The 22,570-nt window shown below is 44.1% G+C and overlaps 1 protein-coding gene across 2 annotated transcripts in view; it reads left to right on the top strand.

The window, feature by feature from the left end:
• Window positions 1–9,040, top strand: part of LOC138747453 (aryl hydrocarbon receptor-like) — a 91,997-nt gene extending 82,957 nt beyond the window's left edge. Inside the window, exon 12 of one of the 2 annotated variants that reach the window (XR_011347505.1) lies at window positions 1,459–1,539. Coding sequence is in view for 1 of the 2 variants with exons in the window: in XM_069906689.1 (XP_069762790.1) it covers window positions 1,459–1,542 (84 nt within the window). In the remaining variant the exon portion in view is untranslated. Of the gene's footprint in view, window positions 1–1,458 lie in introns of both variants that reach the window. The other variant, XM_069906689.1, reaches the window with a different exon arrangement.
• The last annotated feature ends 13,530 nt before the right edge of the window (window positions 9,041–22,570 follow it).

Here is a 22,570-nt window from a genome sequence, read left to right as displayed (position 1 = left end):
TTTGAATTTTTAAAAGTACTGCCTGAGAATCCAGAAAATCCAACAATCTGGATCGACCCAATCTCTGAGCAGTCCTGAGTTTAGGACTTTTATTTCCTTTGGGGAAATGACATCGTATTGTACTTTTCCAGAAGACACAGGAGCAGAAATAAGCCATTCGGCCCATCATTTAATCCTGAGCTGATCCATTTCCCCGCTCAGCCCCACTGCCCAGCCTTCTCCCCATAACCTTTGATGCTCTGCCTAATCAAGAATTTATCGATCTCTACCTTAAATACACCTAATGACCCGGCTTCCACAACTGCCCATGGCAACAAATTCCACAGATTTACCACCCTTCAGGAGGAAGCTGATAGGAAGGACATGCAGATTGGCTGTGCTGGGGTACGAAAGGTCAGGAAAGGAGATTGTTAGCATATGAGGAATGATTGTTGGCTCTTGGACTGTACTCGTTGGGAGTACAGAAGGATGACGGGGGAACCTCATAGAAACAGTTTGAACGCTGGAAGGCCTGGACAGAGTAGATGTGGCAAGGATGTTTCCCATGGTCGGGGAGTCTAGAACAAGAGAGCACACCTTCAGGATAAAAGGGCGTCAATTTAAAACAGATGTGAAGAAATTTCTTCAGTCACAGGGTCGTGAGTCTGTGGAACTTGTTGCCACAGGCGGCTGTGGAAGGGAGGTCGTTGAATGTATTTAAGGCAGAGATTGACAGGTATTTGATTAGTCAGGGCATCAAGGGTCATGGGGAGAAGGCCAAGGAGTGGGGCTGAGTGGGAGGATGGATCCGCTCATGATTAGAAGGGAGGAACAGACTCGATGGGCCAATGGTCCGACTTCTGCTTTTGTATCATGTGATCTTGTTGTGAGATGGGGCGAGTGAAGCAGAAGATACAGCATTCCACTTTGTGATGTCTGCTTTCCAGATGACTGACCATATTTTTGGTCAGTGATAGCAGGCAAGGCTCTTCATTCGTCCCAGATACAACAACAGAAAGAGCAGAGGAAGCACAAAATGGCCTTAATCTATAAGTCCAGTTCCCCAAACAATTGACCATCCCTCATCAGCTTGCTTCATGGAGATAAAGTGAGGTTTTTATTAGATATTCAGCATGGTAGCAGGCCATTTCGGCCCACAAGTCTGTGCCGCCCAATTTACACCCCATTAACCTATAACCCCGATATGTTTTGAATGGTTGGAGGGAACTGGAGCCCCCGGGGAAAACCCATGCGGACACAGGGAGAACATACCAACTCCTTACAGATGGTATGGGATTCGAATCCTGGTCCAGTCCTAATTGCTGGCGCTGTAAAAGTGTTGCGCTAACTGCTATGTGTGTGTGTTCAAATTTTTTTTCCTGCCAGGTATCCTCACTGAGTCACCTTCCAAAGAAAGTAGAGCAAGGAAGGGGGCAGGTAGATAAGTGTCTATGACTTCTATCCAATTTCCTTTTTCAGATGACTGAAGATTCCAATGACGTTCTCAGCTTTCACCCCAATGTGAATGGTACTCCTATTTTTGGGAATGGCTCTGCACAGTAATGGAACATCTGACTTACTGTGAAAGGAACTGGCACTGTTTCTATTCCAGATATAAATGTGCAACTCCAAACATCGGCTTGGCATCTAGCGAAGACTCCTTTGGGCAAACCCTATCCTTGTCACAAGGGTTGCTTTTTAGATTTTTCTTCAGAAGGATTTTCTCAAGTGAAGGCTTGCATTAATCAAAGTGAACACTGTGAATAGTCCTCACATTGGGTGGCCAAATGCAACAGGAAGTGGCAGGACTTTGAAGGTAACCAAAGTAACGCAACATGAGAAACTGGTTGTTTTAGCCTTAAAGGAAGATTGTCATCAAATGTTTGCAGTAGATGCCATTTTATAGGGCAGCTCTTCCTTAATTAAGAAATTCAGTTCTCGAATGCATCTAGCTGATTGTGTTTTGCCAGGTTTTCAGGCAGAAAGGCAAGTTGCACCCTGACTTGCAGTCGATCCTTTGAAAGCTCAAGGATTGGTGCGGGGCAGTAGATAATCAAAATCACCCTACACCCATGTCTGAAGGCATCTGTGTTCCTCAGCACTGTAAATTCTTTGAGAATTAACTTGATGCTTTGTTTTGCAATTGGGGACCTGAACTGTATTCAGCCTTGTGAGATTAATGCAGTCTGCTCAAACACCTGTGGGAGGGGTTCTTGTTTTCTTTTGAAAACAAAAAGCACAGTTTTGAAAAGAAACTCTGATCCTCTTTCAAAGCAATGTTGGCTTGCACCTTTCACTCTTTTCTGATTTGGAAGAAAATGGCTCAACCAGTTTTGGAAGGATTTTCAAAGGGATTTCTAATGCCGTACGTGGAGATCAATGAGTGGGAGCAGACAGCGAGGCACTTACTCCGCATGGGGGTATCTTTGCCTTTGCTGTCCTGTTACTTTTTGAATGCAAAGGAGTCCCTCGCGAAGCCAGGTTGATCCAGTGAGCTCCCAACTCGTAGCACAGAACACAGACCAGCGCAAATTTAAAAACGATGACAAGGTGGGCTACGTAACTTCAAGTGCCTTGTACTCTCCACGTCACTCGAGCAGGTGTTGCCTTATCCCCCTGTCCCTCTTGGGTCCAGAATTACCTCAAGAAAATGCCACCAAAAGCCTTTTAATAGGGAATACAGTACAATGGAATGAGATTGAGGTACTTAAAAGCTGAATTAATCACACTTTATTCATGAAGAGCTTATTAATAAATTGGATCCAGTTAAAGAAATATTTTTGTATTGTAGTTTGCAATAAATGGGTGAAGTTAAGGAGAGAGGACAAAATTGAAAAACAATGCGGGAGAAAGAAAAAAATAAGGGAAGGCGTGAGAAGTATTGGAGAGAAAGAAGAAATCAGCCATGGTGAAAGGGATTTCATTGACCATAAAGCTTCACCAGTGATTAATCTTTTGATTATGACTGATTTATTGTCTTTGAGCTAGATCTAATCAGCCATAGATTTTGAGTTGAAGACTCTAAGTGTGGGGGTGGGGAGGGGAAAAGAAGACCATTGAAAAAGAAATGAACAAAAATATTTGTCAAAGAACTTTTTAAATACATTTCATAAACCTACAATTTCCCAGTATCCCTCCAATCAACAAAAAAACTAAATATTCAAATATGATTTCCCCTATTTTGAAACATTTCTCACTGGCCAATGAATGGAAATATGAAGAGGGGCTCCACATCTTCACAGAATAAATTGAGCTGCTATACCTGCATTTTGGCAAAAAGAAAAGCTCTTATTAACCTTAAAATGGACCTTTATAACTTCTCTGTCTCATAATGAGAAGAAACGCCGGAATGTTATGATTGTATCTGGATAATTCAAATGATACAGAATTTGATAAACAAAGAGTTAATGATCTTAAATTAATGACTAAATAAATATTTGACAGTCTGTTTCTCTTAACTGAATAATGGTGTTCCCAAGGAAAATATTTGCAGATCCAACGTCTTCCAACCTTCTTCTGCCTGTCCTCTGGGGAAGGTAACTTGTTTGCCCAAGATTGAACGACTGGGCATTTGATTTTGGACTATTGACACATTGGGTCATTGATGGAGAATTTTACACTTTGGAACCAAGCCTTTACAGAAAGTTTGAATGAATGCATGGGGAAAGTTTGATCTGTAGTTATTGTGTTGACTTTAGGGCTCTGATAAAATGAAACTTTGTCATCCTGTCAACTTTTAGTTCATGTTCACCAGGATCTGTAGCCGGATTGATAATCTTCAATGCAACAAATCAATTGAGAATAAGTGGCAAAAGAAATTAATCCCATTAGTGACAATTCTTTCTCTGGGTGGCATTTTGCCCTGATATAAATGCATAGTCTTTTGCAGTGCTGTTCCATTCTTCACACAGGGATTAAATGTGGGCTTTAACTCGAGCCAAATCTCCCCATAGACTTGAAAATGCAATACTAGGTGTATTTGTTTGCCAGTCCTGCTGGAAATCCTCCAAAAGTTGATTTTTTTTTTGCATTGCATCCACTTGGAACTTAGGAGGATGCAGAGCACAGATTGGAGCTTGGTCAAGTTGACCTAGTTCTTAAATATACACCAGGTGGAGCACCGGCTGAGGATGTTGCATTCCAAATTATTATGCAGGAAATGCTTCATCTGATTAGAATAGATGAAAGTGATTTTTTTTTCCCCCCTGAAGACAAAGCCTTGCTGAAGTTGGCTGCCCTTCTGGTTAATTTGGTCAACACTCTCTCAACTGTGGAATTGAGGCAATGCTCAATTGTTGGTAATAGGGGTCTAAATTTATATTGGTGTCTAAAACTGATTTGGAAGAGTCTTGACTCTTGATGCCTCCATGGCCAAACAGCCCACTAGCAGTTCTGGTGTGAAGCAGGACCAGACAGGCAAGATGGCAGAGGTCAGTACCCCAGGCATAGGCCTTCAAGTGAATTGAGTTGGACCAAAGTGGGTAAATTTTTAGTGAGTATGAATTTACCTCTGAAAATAAAAGGTGATTCTCGCACCACTTGAATCATATCTTCTTTCGCTCAAATATTTTGGTGCAATATCTTAAGGTGAGGCTTTAATTGTTTTTAAATTTTCAACACAAGTGGCTTTTTCAATGCAACCCTTTCCTGGAACGTGGTCCATTTATTGCAAACCTGCACAAGGAGAAAGGCTTTTCTTTAATAAAACAGAAGTTTTTCAAAGAAATGAAGCCATTAACGAGCAGCCATCTACGACCGCTAGTCTTTGAGATTACTGGTGCCTCATGCCACCCCAAGCTTCATTTTATCCAGTTCTGCTTTGTGTTCTCCTCTGTGACGGTGAGGCTAGCTCTTGCCTATGCTTGGTGAATTTTCAATGGACTATCTTGAGGTGGTACCTTCCTTTCCCAGTGCAACCAGAAAATTTATTTGAAGGGGCCATTAATGAAAAGACCTCGAGGAAGGAAATGTCCAGGTCTGGCTGAGAATGACAGCTGTGTGCCCTTTCTGTTGGTGTCCCTAGCGGTTAAATGTGTGTCTGCGTGTTTTGCTCTGAGGTCTGGAGAGCGCTGTTTCATTGGTTTGCACTTGTGCAGGCAGCTGACAATGAACTTGAATAAAGTAATTCTCCCATGGATGTAGCCTCTATAATTGTCGTTTCCCATTTCCTCAGGAGGTTTGGAATGCATCCTCAAAATGCCTTTGCTCTGCATGTGATTGCTGTAAAAAGCCAATGGCTTTTCTTCTGGCTCAGTACTACCACGAAGCTTGCCATTCCTGACGTGACATTCTTGATCATCCACAGTGTCAGGACCAGGATGATCTGCAATGCCTGACTATTCCTCTCTTGTAGCGCAGGGCCTTTTAGGTGCTCCCAGCCTTCCTCCCTCCTCATGATTGCAAGTACTGATTAACTGCCGAAGTTTCAATTCAGAAAAAAATAATCAAGTGCCATTTTCAAAGCAGTCTGGCTCAAAGACAGAGTGGCGCAGAAGCATAACGGCAGCTAACAATCTGTGCATGAGATAGGATTGCATTTTCTTTGACTACTCGTGTCTCTTTGGCGCAGTGCAGCAAAGGCAAAAGGCAACACAGCAGCAAAAGGGAGAAAAAATGCATGCAGTGCAGCCTTTCTCTTGCTGCACCAGGTCTCTCTTCAACTTTGCGACGTCCTTCAGTGAACACCATTTGTGTGCCAAAATTCAAGCTCCTGCAAACAATTGCAGAATTCAAAGAGCCCTGGGAATTGCGGGACAAGCCCGAGGGACAGATGCCTGTGTTGGATAAGATGAGGAAGGCCTTGACAATGTAGTGGTGGGCACAGCCAGAGCATGATTGATGCAAGAAAACGTGTGAAACTCTTCAAGTAAGGAAGAGGCAGCTGAAGATTTACCTAACTTGAGCCAAGCAAAAGGGCAATTTCTTTAGAGTGACAGGCTTAACAAGAAAGAGAACAATACAGCAAAAGAAACCTAAAATTGTGTATTGCTTCCAATGCAAACTTGGTCCTCAACTTCAACCATTCTCTACCTTATTTCGGTTATGGCCCCCTTTGGACTCTGCTCAAAGTTTATGGGCCCCCCTTCACTGCGAAGCAGTCAGATTTTTGCTTCTCTCCTTCTGACAGCAGAACAATTTTTTTTTTTTGGTTTTCTGTTTTTATGGGGTGAAAGAAAAACAAGGCTTTTACTTAAATGTGCTGTGACCCACCCCCGCCGCCCCCTCCCCCCCCACAAAGGGGAACTGTAGGGCCCTGTTGAGAATGGCTATCTGTCTTTTTTTTAATGCTGTCCATTGGCAGAGACCTGAGGTGTGCTCCTATTCCAGTGTCATTCAGGCCTGTACAAGATGGTGGAAGAGCAGCCACTCCCATGACTGCTGGGAGTACATTTCACCCTTAAACAGTTTTTTTTGCACTTCAGTATCCACAGTCGTGTTTCTTTAAATCGACTGCTTTTTCTGTGTCATGTTTGGCTGCTGCTCAGTACCACACTGGTCTCACTTACCTTTTACCAAGCACAACCTGTCCACTTCTGCTCCCATTATCGAGACTGGGCATACTGTCATCATAACCATCTGAATCTGTTGTTCATCAGAAGGTCTTTATACCTGTGGCCCTGGTACCAACTGACAAAAATCACTTCGTATTTGCCCATTTCCATGTTTGTATCAGAAAATTTTCCAGAAATCCATGTCAAACGTAACTGACGTCCAGATCATGAAATGATGAGGGGATTTCAAAATATTACTCACTTAAGGGAAACAGCAGCAGATTGATATAATTGAGTAGAACTGACTAGCAATGTGAGATGTGTGGCATACAAATGTTTTATGTCATGAAAATGTACAATTTCTTGTATCAATGTTTTCATTAGTGAGCATGTATGATTACACTGGATGACAAAATTTTTCAAAAAGTTTGTTTCCTGAAAATTGGGGATTATGATACAGCTTCAAGCTGAACACAAAGATAATTTCAAATTTGCTGGATCACGTAGGAAGTTGGAGAAACATTAAATTAACTTTTATTGAATTTAGCCTGTTTAATCACATCACGATGCTGTCACATTGTGTCAGTTCAACTGACCTAAAAATGTTTTGCTGCTTGTACTCAGCATCTGATGCCTCTTGTGTCAGTGTCCAACAAATAGTCGAACGGCATTGATGGACTCCAGTTGTCCTGATACTGTTTTTCCATGGTCACAATGTCCTGGTGAAACCTTTCACCGTGTTCGTCACTGACAGCACTGAGATTAACACAGGGGTGGGGGGGGGGGGGACGACACAGAAACTGAATTTTCAATGGCATATTGCACTTTATGGTTTTGTCTGCATGAAGTCAACTTAAAATATGACAGGAAATCGCAAAAAGAAGTTTTTTTTTTAAAAGTACGTGATAGGAAAATTTTAAGGTGATCAGTTGCCCAAAATCCATAAAATACACCCAAAAGTGTTCAGGAAGCAAAATCTTTGTGGTCCAGTGTTATTAATTGTGGCTGCTTGTCTAAACTGTTGCTTTTTTTAAAATGAGAATGCGTTAATGTCTGGTTATGGCGACGAAGTGCAGCAGGTGTTTGTTGGCGATGGCAATTTTTCCTCTGCTGTTAATCAGTGTAGTTGTACCCATGCATGGTGCTTTTTGGGGTTTTTTGTGGATAGAAATCCAGGCGCCTTCTGTGTCAACCTGGAAATAGCTATACAAAGTTCACATGCCTGATTCACCCTTTCTTCTTTCATTCCTCTACCTCCCTGTTTTAAGGGAGGCATTTGCACGTGTGCTCAATGGGTTAACACTTGCAAAAATAGAAGATGCAAATTTTAATAGAACGAGGTTAGATGGTTATATCATGACAATATTCACTCGAATTGGTGTTTAGTCTTTCTGTCTCGAACTATTCCACTTGTGATAGATATTGTGCAAAAGGATAATACACAACAAGACAATATAAGAGCAAGGCTTCTGCTCTTGGTTATCATGGCAGTCAAACTCTCCCCCCCCCTGCATTCCTACTTTTCATTTGGGGTCATTTTGCCCTGTAACAGATTCAGCTGAGAGTAGAGAGTGTTCTGTTCACAAACCAAAGGTGAGGGTACAGTTTTGGTCTCTTTGTAGAAATGTGCGCCTGTTTGAGAAGAAAGATCAGCAAAGAATCACCAGACTAATTCCTGGGATTGTTCTATTACAGCAGCTTGGGGAGATGACAAGAATTTGGAAGAAGTCATGGAAACATTTAAAAATTTTTTAATCTGGTAGCGGCTGGGAGCTTGTTGGGTGTCGAGACCTTGGGCTTGCATGCTCGCGATCAGGAATAGGCCTTTTAGGACTGAAGTAGGATCATTTTTTTCCAACTTAATTATTTAACGGTGAAATTTTTGAACTCTCCACCCAGCAGGTTCTGATTGCTCAGACATTTATAATTCTCAGTGAAGGTCAAGGATGCTTGAATGCAAAAGGGATCAGGGGCAATTGGCATAGTGCAGCATGAGATGTGGACCAAGCTCCAGGGGCTGAATGGCTTTCTCGTCCTCAAAGTTCTAATGTCCAATCAAGCGCTTGGATATTTGGTTCCACAAGTTTGCTGGAGTTGATCCAGTGAAGCTTTACTATTAAGGATTATAGACTTTGATCCATTTACATGATACCACCTTCTACCCCAGTATCTAAAATGCATTGAGCTCAGTGCTGAAAGCCTCTTTGCCTTTTGGTGGGGGAAATCCTTGCACCATTTGCAAAGATCAGCCTTGAACCAAAAGGAAGTTCTGGAGTGAAAATCAAGAGCAGTGGGTCAGTTTTGGATTGCTTCAGTAAAAAGACAGGACAAGTTCAATGCACAGAACGGCCTCGTTCTGTGCTCTGTTCTTGCATGGTTTACATGATGATGAGCATCAAAAGGAATAGAAACATTTTGTAAAAAAAAATTATGGTTGCTTCAATCTTGCCAAAGATGATTACCAAAGGCAAGCTGTGTTGACTGACTGTGTATTGTTCATTCTATATATGTGCATGCAAATGGTTTACTTTTACACCAATAAAAATAAAGATTTAGCTGCTTATTCAAAATGTCTCTTTCCTTTTGTGTTTTATTTTGTTTTGTGGCCCACATATCAAGTCTTGAGAGAGGTGATGGGCTGCATCAGTTTTAGTGCATTAATTATGGCAGCCCTTCATTAATCTTGCTTTTACCTAAATATTCCTCTATCTTCCACGGGATGGTGCACGCAACTGTAAGTGGCAGAGGCTGCAATTTATTTGATAGCGCCAGTGGGCGATTTAACCAGACGTGCCACATTTGTGGCTGAAATAGGCCATTGCTTTGGTCTGCAAATTATGGAGATTGTGGAATGTTTTAAAAATTCTCCCCTTATTTTGATGGGTCTTTGTCGTGAAGTTGGAAGTGGGATGTTCACTCATGGTGGCACGATGTACAATTCCATTCCCAAGTCTTCAGAAAATGAAGCAACCCATGCCCGCATAAAGCGAGATCTGGACCCACCTCAGACTTGAATAAGTGGGGTAAGTAACATTTATGCAACACATCATCTTCTAACAGAGTATATGTACGTCCTGTTGTATTTTGAGCCAAAGGTGGTGATTCTACTTGAAGGGGGTATCTTCCCTACACACCTGCCATCTTTCTCTTTCCTGATGTTCAAGGTTGCAGCAGGGGAGGTCCTGCTGACAAAACCATTGTCGATTTCTGTCACATCACTCTGGCAAGTTGTTGAACCAGGTGGTGTCCATCGCAATTGGAAGAGCGGTAAAACCCCTCAGGCCCAACAGCTTGAATTGGAGTTGAAATGACTCCCAACTCTTTGTTAAAGAATCAAACTCTTCCACCCTCTTCATTAAAGAGGGCAGCATGGTTGGCATAACAGTTAGCGCAATACTGTTACAGCGCCAACGATCGGGACAGGGGTTTGCATCTGGCACTCTCTGTCCGGAGTTTGGACATTCTCTCTGTGTTTGCGTGGGTTTTCCCTGCAGGCTCCAGCTTCCTCCCACCGTTTGAAGAACATACCGGGGATTGTAGGTCAATGAGATGTAATTGGGTGGCATGGGATCGTGGGCCGGAAGGGCCTGACACTGTGCAGTGTCTAAACTGAAATGCAAAATACATTGGAAATTTGTTTCTGAAAAGATAGTTTAATATTTCAGTAGAAATCTTTTACCAGGTACCAGCTGAAGGATTTCATTGGTTGTAGCAGTGATGCTGACAGATGCCTCCTGATTTCCTCTTTGGTCATGGGGGTTCCCTAATCATGTTGGTCTTGAAATTGATCCTATTCGCCTCGGCATCTGGTCCAAATAGCCACCTTCTCCAATGAGATCCTCGACCCAAGTCCAACCATTCCTTTTCTCCTTCATGAGATGACTAAGTTTAAATGCTCCTTAAGCAGAGCAGCGAAGCACCCTTGGGTGCAGGAGAAGAACGGAACAAGGTTGTTGCCAAAGGATTCCAAAAAGAAAAGCAAAGAAAATTGGAGTGTTTGGTGCCAAACAAAGGTTGCTACATTGTTTGCATTAGGAAGAGATCTGTTTCCAAAGACTCAAGATTAATTTATCCCTGATGCCCTAATCATGTGCTTTTTGCACATTTTTGATGCATGACTTTGACGCATGAATGTTCTTGAAGGACGTGCTTTGTCACTTTTGCACAGCTGAGCAGTGAAGCAGAGTGAGCAAGATTCTGTTTCTGTCCACTGTGGTGTGCGCAAACTAAAGAGGGGGGCAGGCAGATGAACACCCAAAAGCTGAAAGAAAAGCAAAAAATGCTTGAAATGCTCAGTTGGTCATGCAGCGTCCGTGGAGCGAGAATATTTCTGGGTGATCTGAGGGTTTCTGTCGCTTTTTTAAAAACTTCAGACCCAGCAGATTTATACTTGATGGTTCAAGCCTCGTATGGTGTTTTTGGTTACTGCTGGCCATGTGAGTGAATTATAACTGGCAGGAGGTATCTACTGTGAGGAGGCAAGTACAGTAAAAGCACCATTTGTAATGGGGAACAGGAAGCATCGTTGTGCTCTGATAGATTGAAAAGTTATCTGTTCTGTAACGTCGACACCAGCTTTACATTCGAGCTTTCAGCTCGCACTCATGACTGACACTTCAGAGCAATGTTGAGGGAGCATTGATTGTCTACAGGGTGGTAAACCGAGCCCCTTTACCCACACATATTCCTGCAATATCAATGGAGAGAGTACTGGAGGACTGCTAATACTGTGGGGTTTTTTTCTTCTCCCTGCAACCAAGGCAACTAAAGCACGTTAATTAGCCATCTGTCCTTTTACTACATGTGGGACCTTGCTCTGAACAAACTGGCTGCTGCAGTTTCCTCCAGTATAGACGTGCCTAACAGTCCAATTTTGCAGACCAATTTTCGGGAGAAAATTTAAGGGGTCAACTATTATATTACTTTTGACCGCGGTAAGCGCCTGTGTCGTTCGGGGTGTTGTGAGTTTGGATGGGTGGGCCGGGGCCTAGGCGAGACAGAGTCTGTGGACAGGGCATCGGGAGCTTTGGTGGGTGGGTAGCCAGGGCATAGATGAGAATCCACGATCCGGGCGTCGGGAGCTCTGGAGGATGGGCGGCTGGGGCCACAAATGGGAGGGGGATCAACTTTTACACCTGATGTATGAAAAATATCAGATTTGGGGGTCCAAAATGGGGGGTGGGGCAGGGTGACTTTTACACGGTGTCAACTATTAAACATATATATATACAGTCACTTTGCAGCTGACCTAAAACTGCATCACCTGCCAGAATGCAGCTACATTCAGTTTACTAATAGACAAATAGACATAAAACCACAGTGAATAATTTTCAGTGTATCAATTTACTCAGATGTGTGACCCTTTCAAGTATAGGTCAATGTGGTGGTGAAATTTGATGTATAAATGCAAATTCTACTACCCTTTCTGTGGAATATTGCATCATTATTCTTGTACTGCAAATATCGATCCACTGACAATTGTCTTGCATTCATTATACAGGATCGTGACTACTAATTGTCTGGCAGTGAGCAGAAAACCTATCCAGGGAAGGTTGCAAGTGACATCTAGGACTGCCCTGACAGTTTCACAGAAGCACACTGTTCCAAACTTCAGCCTTTGGAACTGGAACCCATCGATATTATAAATGAATGTAACTGGCTGTAAGAAAATCCCAACATTGCTTTTCCTATTTTGATCAGAAAGATATTTTGTATTTCATTTTAATATGGGTAAAAACATAGTCTTTTGCAAAATTTCTGCTTGGCTTGTAGCACATGAAGTTCCTTGCTTTCTTTTTAAGGACCACCATGGGAATTATTCAACAGGAAGCTGCATAAAAGCAAGATTTCAGGCAAGTGGAAGTTTAAATAAATCTGATGAAATGCTCAGCAGGTCAGGCAGTGTCTGTGGATAAAGAAGCAGTTAACATTTTCAAGTCAATTATCTTTTGGTAGGGAAATAACATTGTGCATGGCAAAGCAATGGTAATTACCTTTTTCTATTGAAGCCCATGGTTTTTACTTCCATTATTTCAATGCATGTTATTCACTGTGATGTATAACCTTTAACAGGACATGCTTCTGTGATGGCAGTGACCAGAATAAGGCCAAGACTAAGAGTGACAAATATGATTAAGTTGCCACTGTACGGTAACTTTAGGTGAGGAGCAAATGTTAAGTTTGGAGTTTTGAAAGTCAAATCTCACTGATGTCTCACCGTTGCCACGCATTGGGCTACTGTTTCTGCATTGTAGATCCCAAAAAAATCCAACACCTCCCTCTTCCTACCCCCCCCCCCCCCCCCCCCCCCCCCCACCATTTCCTCCCTCACTTCCATCTATGGCCACAAACAGACCTTCCAGGTGAGGCAGAGCTTTTCATGCACGTTGTCCAACCTATGACATTTCTACTACATTTGGTGTACTTGGTTTGTCCTCCTCTACGCTGGTGAGATCGACCGCAGGTTGGGTGACTGCTTCATCCGAACACCTGCACTCTGTCTGCAGGTCGAAGCTGTAATTCCTGTTTGCCATCCATTTCAATTCCCTTCACCATTCCCACACAGAAGTGTCCACCCTTGGCCTCGCCAGGATGTGGCCAAAGTAAACTTGAGGAACAGCGTACCATATTAAAAACACACGGAAATGCTGGAGGAACAGAGCTGGTCTTGCAGCGTCCATAGGATACAAAGAAGTATTGCCGACGTTTTGGGAAGTTTAAAAAAAAATTTATAGACATACAGCACAGTAACAGGTTAATTTAGCCCACGAGCCCAATTACACCCGATTGAGCTGCAATCCCTTCCCCCCAGTATGTTTCATACGGTGGGAGGAAACCGGAGCCCATGGGGAAATCCCACGCAGATACAGGAAGAACATAGAAACTTCTTACAGACAGCGAATCCTGGTCCTGATAGCTGGCGCTGTAAAGGTGTTGCGCTAACCACTACGCCAACCGGAATAAGCATGCAATCTGCTTATTCTTTGAAGAAGGACTCTGGACTGAAGTGTCGGCAATATATCTTTGTCTCCTATGGATGCTGAAAGACCGGCCAAGTTCCTCCAGCATTTTTGTGTGTTTTTATGACAATCACAGTGTCCGCAGACGTTCAAGATTCACAATGCATCATATTACTCCTGGATAGCCTTAAACTCAGTGGCACAAACATTGATCCTTCTAATTCTGGGTAACTCCCCCACCTCTGTCTGGTTCCACTGTTTCCAGCTCTTTACCTACTACTCCTGAACATAACTCCTCAGTGTTCTCTGGCTCAGCACCCCTCCCACCTTTAGTCCAATACCGTAAAATCTCTTAGCCCCTCTCCAGCTTCTCCCCATCTCATTTTTTAAAAAGAATTGCAACTTGATACACAGTACTTGTTATCACCTCTTCCTACTTTAGTTTCAATAAAGGACCATTTCTACCCATGAATGCTGCCTGACCTGTTGAGTTCCTCCAGGTTCTCATTGATTGCTCAAGCTACAAACTGTACCGAACTCTGATATGAAGCAACACAAGTATTTCCTTTAACAGTCATTAACTACTACTAGTTATCCTCTGCCACAAAGTGAATGGTGTTTGAATTCTCCTGCAGATGCTGAAAATAACATTTAATTAAATAAAATTAAGACATGCAGCGTGGTAACAGGCTCTTTGGGCCATGAGCCCGTGCCATCCAGTTTACCTACAGCCCCTGGTACGTTTTGAAGAGTGGGAGGGAACCGGAGCCCCTGGGGAAAACCCACACAGACACTGGGAGAACGTCCAAACTCCTCACAGTGTTCGATTTGAACCCCAGTCCTGATCGCTGGTGCTGTAACAGCGTTAACTGTGCTGCCCTGTATATACACAGTCAGATGACCATGTTGCCCAATTACACCCAAATTAGCCTATTTTGGAGGGTGGGAGGAAACTGGAGCACCCGGAGGAAACCCACACAGACGCTGGGTGAACATTCAAACTCCTTACAGAAAGCATGGGATTTGAACCACGATCCTGCTCTAACTGTGCTAACCATGTCACCAATATTTATCGGAAATAAAAAATGTGAGCTGCTAACAACATGGAATAGATTGTGACCTCAGCAGTTCTAATAAACAGTTTTGACCTGAAACATTAACTTTTTCTCTTTCCTGATCTGCTGAGTATTTCCTGCATCTTCTCAATCCTTCAGGTTGTGATGAATTGAGAGTTTTTAAGTGTCAGATTTTCCCATTCTATTTTTTTTCCCCTCTGTGTAATTCTGCTTATTTTCATTGCCCCTTCTGTAACTGATTTAACCCTGAATGGCTTTTAATTCACCCTCTTGCTCATTCATTCTGCTGTTTATTTTCCAAAGTTACAATCTCCTTGGTTCCACTTGTGATAGATATTGTGCAAAAGGAAAATACACAACAGACAATATGAGAGCAAGGCTTCTGCTCTTGGTTATCATGGCAGTCAAACTCTTTCCCACCCCCCCCCCCCCCCCCCCACCACGTTCCTACTTTTCATTTGGGGTCATTTTGCCCTGGAACAGATTCAGCTGGGAGTAGAGAGTGTTCTGTTCACAAACCAAAGGTAAGGGTACAGTTTTGGTCTCTTTGTAGAAATGTGCGCCTGTTTGAGAAGAAAGATCAGCAAAGAATCACCAGACTAATTCCTGGGATTGTTCTATTACAGCAGCTTAGGGAGATGACAAGAATTTGGAAGAAGTCATGGAAACATTAAAAAAATTTTTTAATCTGGTAGCGGCTGGGAGCTTGTTGGGTGTCGAGACCTTGGGCTTGCATGCTCGGGATCAGGTATAGGCCTTTTAGGACTGAAATAGGATCATTTTTTTCAACTTAATTATTTAACGGTGAAATTTTTGAACTCTCTACCCAGCAGGTTCTGATTGCTCAGACATTTATAATTCACAGTGAAGGTCAAGGATGCTTGAATGCAAAAGGGATCAGGGGCAATTGGCATAGTGCAGCATGAGATGTGGACCAAGCTCCAGGGGCTGAATGGCTTTCTCATACAATTTCTTGTCCTGTGCTTATTCCTTGAGCTTCTAGATTAGCCAGACCACCAAGAGAACATAGAACACTACAGCACAGTACAGGCCCTTCAGCCCTCCATGTTGTGCTGACCCATATATTCCTTAAAAAGTTACTAAACCCTCCTTACCCTGTACCTCTCAACTTTTCTTCCATCCATGTACCTGTCTAAGAGTCTCCCTTATGTTCCAGCCTCCACCACCACCCCTGACAAAGCATTCCAGACCCCCACAACTCTCTGTGCAACATACACTTCTATCAAGTCTCCTCTCATCCTCCTTTGCTCCAAAGAGAAAAGCCCCAGCTCTGCTAACTTTTCCTCATAAGACTTATTTTTCCAATCTAGGTAACTTCCTGGTGAATCTCCTCTGCCCCCTCTCCACAGCTTCCACACCCTTCCTCAAATGAAGTGACGAGAACTGAACACAATACTGTAAGTGACTCTGGGCAAGATGTGTTGCTGGAGCTGCCGAAAGATGCCAGGATGAGCCCAGTGGTGCTGGAAGGCCTTCTCTGAGGGCCCAAATGAGCACATTTGCAAGCCCATTCCCACTGTGAGCTACCCTCAAGATAGCAGTGGGGAAGAGGCAGTCTCTCTGCCCTGTGACAGGGAAGCTCCTTTGTAGATGTTCAGGGAGAGAGGTTTTGTGACCTATCCCAGTTCATCCCCAGCAACTCAGTAAGTGGGCTCTGCTTCATGGTCTGATCCCTTGCACACAGGGAGATGGATGCCAGTTGCTCTCACCTTGGCAGAATAGATGCTTTTATCAGCCTGAAATGTATTCGTCTATCAGCTTAAAAATCTTCTCATCATTGCCAACTGTCTGTACAAGCCTTCACCTCCAACTCTGACCCAAAGGCCCGACCCCAGAGCCTTAACCAGACATTGACCCTTGAATACCAATCCATCCTATAACCCTGTCCTGAGCCCCAATTATAGCTCTTAAACCTTCAAATTTGAGACTCTCAATCCTAAACCTTGAGTTTTTACCCAAAGCCCGGAGCCCTAACTTTCAACTCTCGGCGCTAACCCTAAGCACGATCCCTACTTTCTGCAAACTGACAACCTTGTTCCAGCCAGGTGTGACTGATGGAAAGTAGTCTGATGCCCTCCGCAAACCATCTGCAACATACACTGTCTGAGTTGATAAAGCCATCGCAGAGACCACCCCCCCCTCCCCCAATAGAAATGAGATTGTTCAGTGTGTACCAATTCAAGAGCATGGTTAGTGCAACACTGTTACAGCACCAGTGACCTGGGCTCAAATCCCATGCTGTGAGGATTTTGTACATTCTCCGCGTGTCTGCGTGAGATTTCCCCAGGGGCTCCGGTTTCCTTCCACCCTCCAAAATGTACCAGGGGTTTGTAGGTCAATTGGGTGTAATTGGGCAGTGCAGTCTGAAGAGGCCTGTTAGTCAACTGTGCTGTAAATAAAACAAAATAAATTTAAAGTATGAATGTGTTGAATGGACAGAGAATAGTTGAAAAACAAACGTGTATTGACTCTAACTATGTAAGATGTGCATTTACATTTCTCAATGGAAATATTTTCTAATAAATTAAGTCTTCTTGAAGGAAGAAAAGGCCGAGCTCTTTGTGGTTTTGTGCTCCTTTCCTGGTTTCCAAAAATCCGAGGGAATAATGCAGACTTGGTGCGAGAAAATGATGCAAGACCTCTTTAATGTTACCTCAAACTATGGAGTCTCTTAGGATTCTCACAGTAAAAAAAAATTCTGCTTGTCAAAGCTCAGCTGAGTAATGAACAACAGGAGTCCAGTTCCCCAAACCCCATTGATTCTCTTGTTCTTTTCAAAGAGGAAATGTTGTTTTTGGTTCTTCAGAGGCTGAACTGTGCACACAAGGGATGGGACACTGGAGCTTATTCATGCTGCAGGCATTTGTGCTTGGAATTGCGTGAGAAGGAAGTCATGCGGTCCAGATTCAGCTCAAATCATTCACTGACAACACTTTTTTTAGACATACAGCACAGTAACAGGCCCTTCCGGCTCATGAGTCCGTGCCTCCCAATTTACACCCCATTAGCCTACACCCCCCACCACCCCTGCTCATTTTGAACCGGAGCCCCCAGGGACAACCCACGCAGACACAGGGAGAACGTATAAACTCATTAAAGACAGCTTTAACAACTGCACCAACAGTGTTGTCCTATCAACGTTAGATAAGCAATATTGTGTTCTCCAATTTTTGCATAAAATATTCTTTTGATTCTGTGGAATTGGTCACTCCGTTAGCTTGCTGTGACTAGGAGGCTGCTTGGCCCATCAAGTCAATGTCAGCTCTCAAATCCATCCCATTCCCCCATTTTTATCTGTGACCCATTCTCTCTCATGTGCCCAATGTCTCCCACATGAATTTCGTGCCACCCATCTGCATTAGGCTGTGTCTTATATGGAAAGAAACCGGAAAATTCTGTCTCCCCCACTTGTCTGGACAACTTCCACTCCATCACACTCTCACTCTCACCAAGTTTTCTTCCCTTTCTGATTGGTACACGACAAAGATCTTTCACCGAAGGATGATTTCCCCAGCTGCTGAGGTTTTGTGCTGATAAATGTTCCTGACGTTCACTGTTCTTTTTTTCCCATGGATGATGCTGCACTCACCTGGGTGGTTGGGGGTAATGGCAACAATGCCTCTGGTGCGGACCCAGGAGAGCAGAGATGCAGTGCTGCTCCGAAGGGTCCAACTGCCTGCCCCAAACACCGGCGGCTTCGTGCAGGTTTAAACAGCCTGTTAAAGGAGTTGGTGGTTTTTTTAAACTAAAATCTGCAACCGCCAGGGTCTATGGCCAAGATGGTGGCGCATGCGCTCAGAAGCGAACCATGAGGAATTGCGTGAACTGAACGGGGAAGGAGCAGCAGACTGGCGCAGGGCACCAGAAATGGGGAGTACACCCCCGCCCCCCCCCCCTCCTCTGTTGAGAAGGAGAAGCAGAGGAGACAGCCCTGCAGGTCATTGACCATTGAAGGGCTCAGCAGCTGAGGGACCCACACGGGCTGCAGGCGACTCGCGGTCAGGGGACCCACACGGGCTGGATGGAGACTGGAACTAGGATTCAGAGGGTGCTGAGGGAAAGAAGGGCTCCCGAGGGGCTTCAGGCTCTGAAGGCTTCCTGATTGGAGGTTCGGATCTGGAGCTCGGGCTGCCGAACAGGAGTCCAGATGCAGAGACTGCGGGAGGGCCGGAGGTGAATCCACAGGCACCTCGTATCTCTGAAGGGGTTCTCTTTTGCTTCTTTCTCTCTTACTGTCAGGAGTGACACTAATGGCAACTCTTTGCCTGTCTTATAGCAGGCAGAAGGCAATTTCATGTAATATTGCATGTTCCGTACTATAACAGCCTCTCTGATCTATGAGCTGTCCCCAGGGATGCATATAGTCAGATGTCCAGATCAGCTGGAAGACCATCAATTTGGTGAAAGACTCCTTTTTGTCAGCCCGAAACCCGTTGGTCGTCCAGCCCGCGGAGATGTCAGGGAGGAAGCGCTGCCAACTTGCACATTCCAGGCTGCAGGAGTATGTGCTGAGGGATGCACTGAAGCTTGGTGCAGCCAATGCGAGGGCGCTGTGGGGCAGGACCGCAGTCAAGAGTCCTCCCGTTACCGGGCACTGAGGGGCTGAGATCAAACTACAGAGAGGGGAGAAATGACAAGGTGCCACAGGAGTGGTAACAGGGTACTGAGAGAAACTAATGTAACGATGTATATTGATGGTAATGTGTGAATATGACTGACATTATGGGTGTAAAAAGACTTTGAACGATGTTCTTTTTGGTAAATGATTTATTGAAATAAGTTGGTGTTTGAAATCTCCCTTTTTTTAAAATACTGCTTTGGAACAGTCTGATCCAATTACATACAGGTATACCCCTCTTTACAAAATGAGAGCATTCCCATGAAATGGTGTAAAGCGAAGGCCCATTCACTGCTGTTGGAGGCTATTTTTGTAAAAGTGAAAACCCATTCAAATCCTTTCGTAAAAGCAAATTGTTGTAATTTGAGTATTTGTGAAGAGGGGTTTACCTGTATTTCCTCCCCCAATCCATTTTCAACCAAACCTTTGGCAAATGCACAGTTGATGAAGCACTGGGCACTGTGGCCTTCGATGGGACAGTGTGTGTTAGGAGTGAGACTCTCGCTTGTGTGCAGGAAGTACCTAATGGGGAGAGTCCCTTTCACTGCCACCCGAGTGAGTTCTTGGTGCTTATTGGTGAGTTCTGACAATGACTCTGATGCCAAAGACCCATGCGTCACAATCTACTAGCTCCTCCCACAGGGCCTCAAGGACATTCTGTGATGGATCAGTCGGGTCATTGCCCCAGGAACAAGAGAATGCAAATACAAGTCCTTTCAGGGGCCGACTCTCGTTTTCTCATTGCCCTGGCCTTTCTAAAGTAACAGTGTGAATGAAATGTATCTGAAGCAGCAGGATCAGCCATGGGGTGGTGGGTGGGTGTGTAATTTGCGATTTTTAACTGGTTTATTTAATCAATCTGTAGAAAAGTATTGTTCAACTAACAGTTTTAGCTGCAGGCCTCACACTCGCTGCTTCATTTGCTTTGAGAAAATTGTGGATTTTAGATCGTGTTGAAGAGGGCCTTAGGACCATCGAAAGCTACAGCACAGGAACAGGCCCTTCTAGTCCATGCCGAACAATTGCTCTACCTTGTCCACTGCCCACTGACTGACACCTGGATCATATCCCTCCCATTCATGTACCTGTCCAAAATTTTCTTAAATGTTAAAACTGAATCTTCATTCATCACTTCAATTGGCAACTTGTTCCACACTCCCACCGCTCTCCGAGTGAAGAAATTTCCCCTATGTTTCCCTCTATGGCAACACGGTTAGCGCAACGCTATTGCAGCACCAGTGATCGGGACCGGGGTTTGAATCCCGCGCTGTCTGCAAGGAGTTTTTATGTTCTCCTATCTGTATGAATTTTCTCCAGTGGCTCCGGTTTCCTCCCACTGTTCAAAACAGTGGTGTAGGTCAATCGGGTGTAATTGGGCGGCCTGTTACCGTGATGTATGTCTAAATTATAAAATGAATCCTTTCCCCTTTATTCCCTAACCAAGTGTTTTTCAACCCTTTTCCACTCACATCCCACTTTAAGTAATCCCGATGCCATGGGTGCTCTGTGATTAGTAAAGGGTTGCTTAAGGTGGAATGTGGGTGGGAAGAAAAAGTTTGAAAACCACTTTTTTAATCATACCTAATTGACTTGTTATGTGCATGGTTTCAGAACTCCAAAGGAAATGACCATTTCTCTCAAGCAAAATATTTCAGTAACAATTGGGTCTGGAGCAGTGATTCTCAACCTTCCCTTCCCACCCACATCCCACCTTAAGCAATCCCTTACTAATCACAGAGCACCGATGGCATAGGGATTACTTCAAGTGGGATGTGAGTGGAAAGAAAAAGGTTGAGAACCACTAGTTTAACCCATGCCCTCTAGATTTTTATCTTTCCCACCCTCGGTGGAAAAGCCTACTTGCATTGACTCTATCTAAACCCATCATAATTTTGTATACCTCATGAAATTTCCCCTCGTTCTTCTACGCTCCAGGGAGTAAAGTCCTAACCTTTGCCTATAACTTATTTCATCAGAATCTGGATGTATTGTCATGAATAACTTATGAAATTTGGTGTTTTTGCAACAGCGTCATCGTGCAAAACATTCATATTACTAGTGAAACAAAAACTAAGGCCGTGTCCGTGGTTCATTGTCCATTCAGGAATCTGATGGCGGAGGGGAAGAAGCTGTCCTTGTGCCGCTAAGTGCTCGTCTTCAGGCTCCTGAACTTCCTTCCTGTTGGTAGCAGAGTGGCTGGGGTGGGGGTGGTGGGTGGTGGGGGGGGGGGGGGGGGGGGGGGAGGGGGGGGTCTTTGAGGATAGAAATAGCTTTTCTGTAGTTCGGTGACCAAAGCTGTTCACAATACTCCAAATTCGGGCCTCACCAATGTCTTATACAACTTTACCATAACATCCCAACTCCTGTACTCAATACTTTGATTTATGAAGGCTAAGGTGCCAAAAGCTCTCTTTGCAACCCTATCCACACTTACAATTAAATTTTTACATGTTATCTATAACACAGAAGAAGCCGATTCCAGCCATTGAAAATCTTGCACGCAATTGACCTCAACCTCCATGTGTTGTTGGAGGGTGGGAGAATATTGGAGCACCTGGGGAAAACCCACACATGGGGAGAACGTACAAACTCCTTACAGGCAGTGCCAAATTCCAACCCGGGTCACTGGCACTGTAACAGCATTGTGCTAACTACCACATTAACTGCTCCCCGTGCAGTAATTTGGAGAAGCAAACTCATCAGTACTAAGAGTGAATTTCCCACAATCCAACAGCAGTTGACATGTTAAGTGAGCTCAAGGACATTTCTGGAACAGAAGGGAGATGTGCATCTGGATACTTTCACGGCTTGTGGAAGACGCAGTGTCAGACTGAGGAAACAAAAGCTCTGCTGGCCTTTGCTGTCGGTCCTTATTTGCATCTTGGTGTCAAGGATTCTTCCAAGCGTTGAGAGAGATTTCTGAGTACTGAGTTGCGGACGATTGCAAATTGGCCCAGGGAATCGCTGCGTGCAACGCAAAAGCTGCAGGCACTGAAATCGTGCCTAAACAAAGAATGGCTGCAAGAACTCCAGGCAGCATCCGTGGGTCAAAATGGTCAGTCGACATTTTTGGGTTGGGACTCTTTATCAAGATGGAGACCTACTGTCTTGGGCAAGGTTAATTGTGGGTCACTTTGTGGCAGAGTTTGAAGGGCGAGATTAATGACACAAAGTTGATGGGGAAATGTGGCACGAGCTGTGAATGGGCAATAAATGTGGGGTGAGGGGGGTGGGGGAAGATGGGAGCCACTTGCTGATTAAGGGGGCCATTCTGAGAATAATTTGATTTAAAATTATAGTCTATGGGGGTGTCTTTCATGAGGCAAGTTACAGTCAAGGGCAGAATGTTACACAGCCATCCAAATAATGTCATATGTGGCTGGAAATAGTCACAAATAAGACCATAGGACAAAGGAGCAGAAATAA

This window comes from Narcine bancroftii, chromosome 12 (assembly GCF_036971445.1).
Source record: "Narcine bancroftii isolate sNarBan1 chromosome 12, sNarBan1.hap1, whole genome shotgun sequence".
Taxonomy (NCBI): domain Eukaryota; kingdom Metazoa; phylum Chordata; class Chondrichthyes; order Torpediniformes; family Narcinidae; genus Narcine; species Narcine bancroftii.
This window is presented reverse-complemented; position numbering and strand designations above follow the sequence as displayed.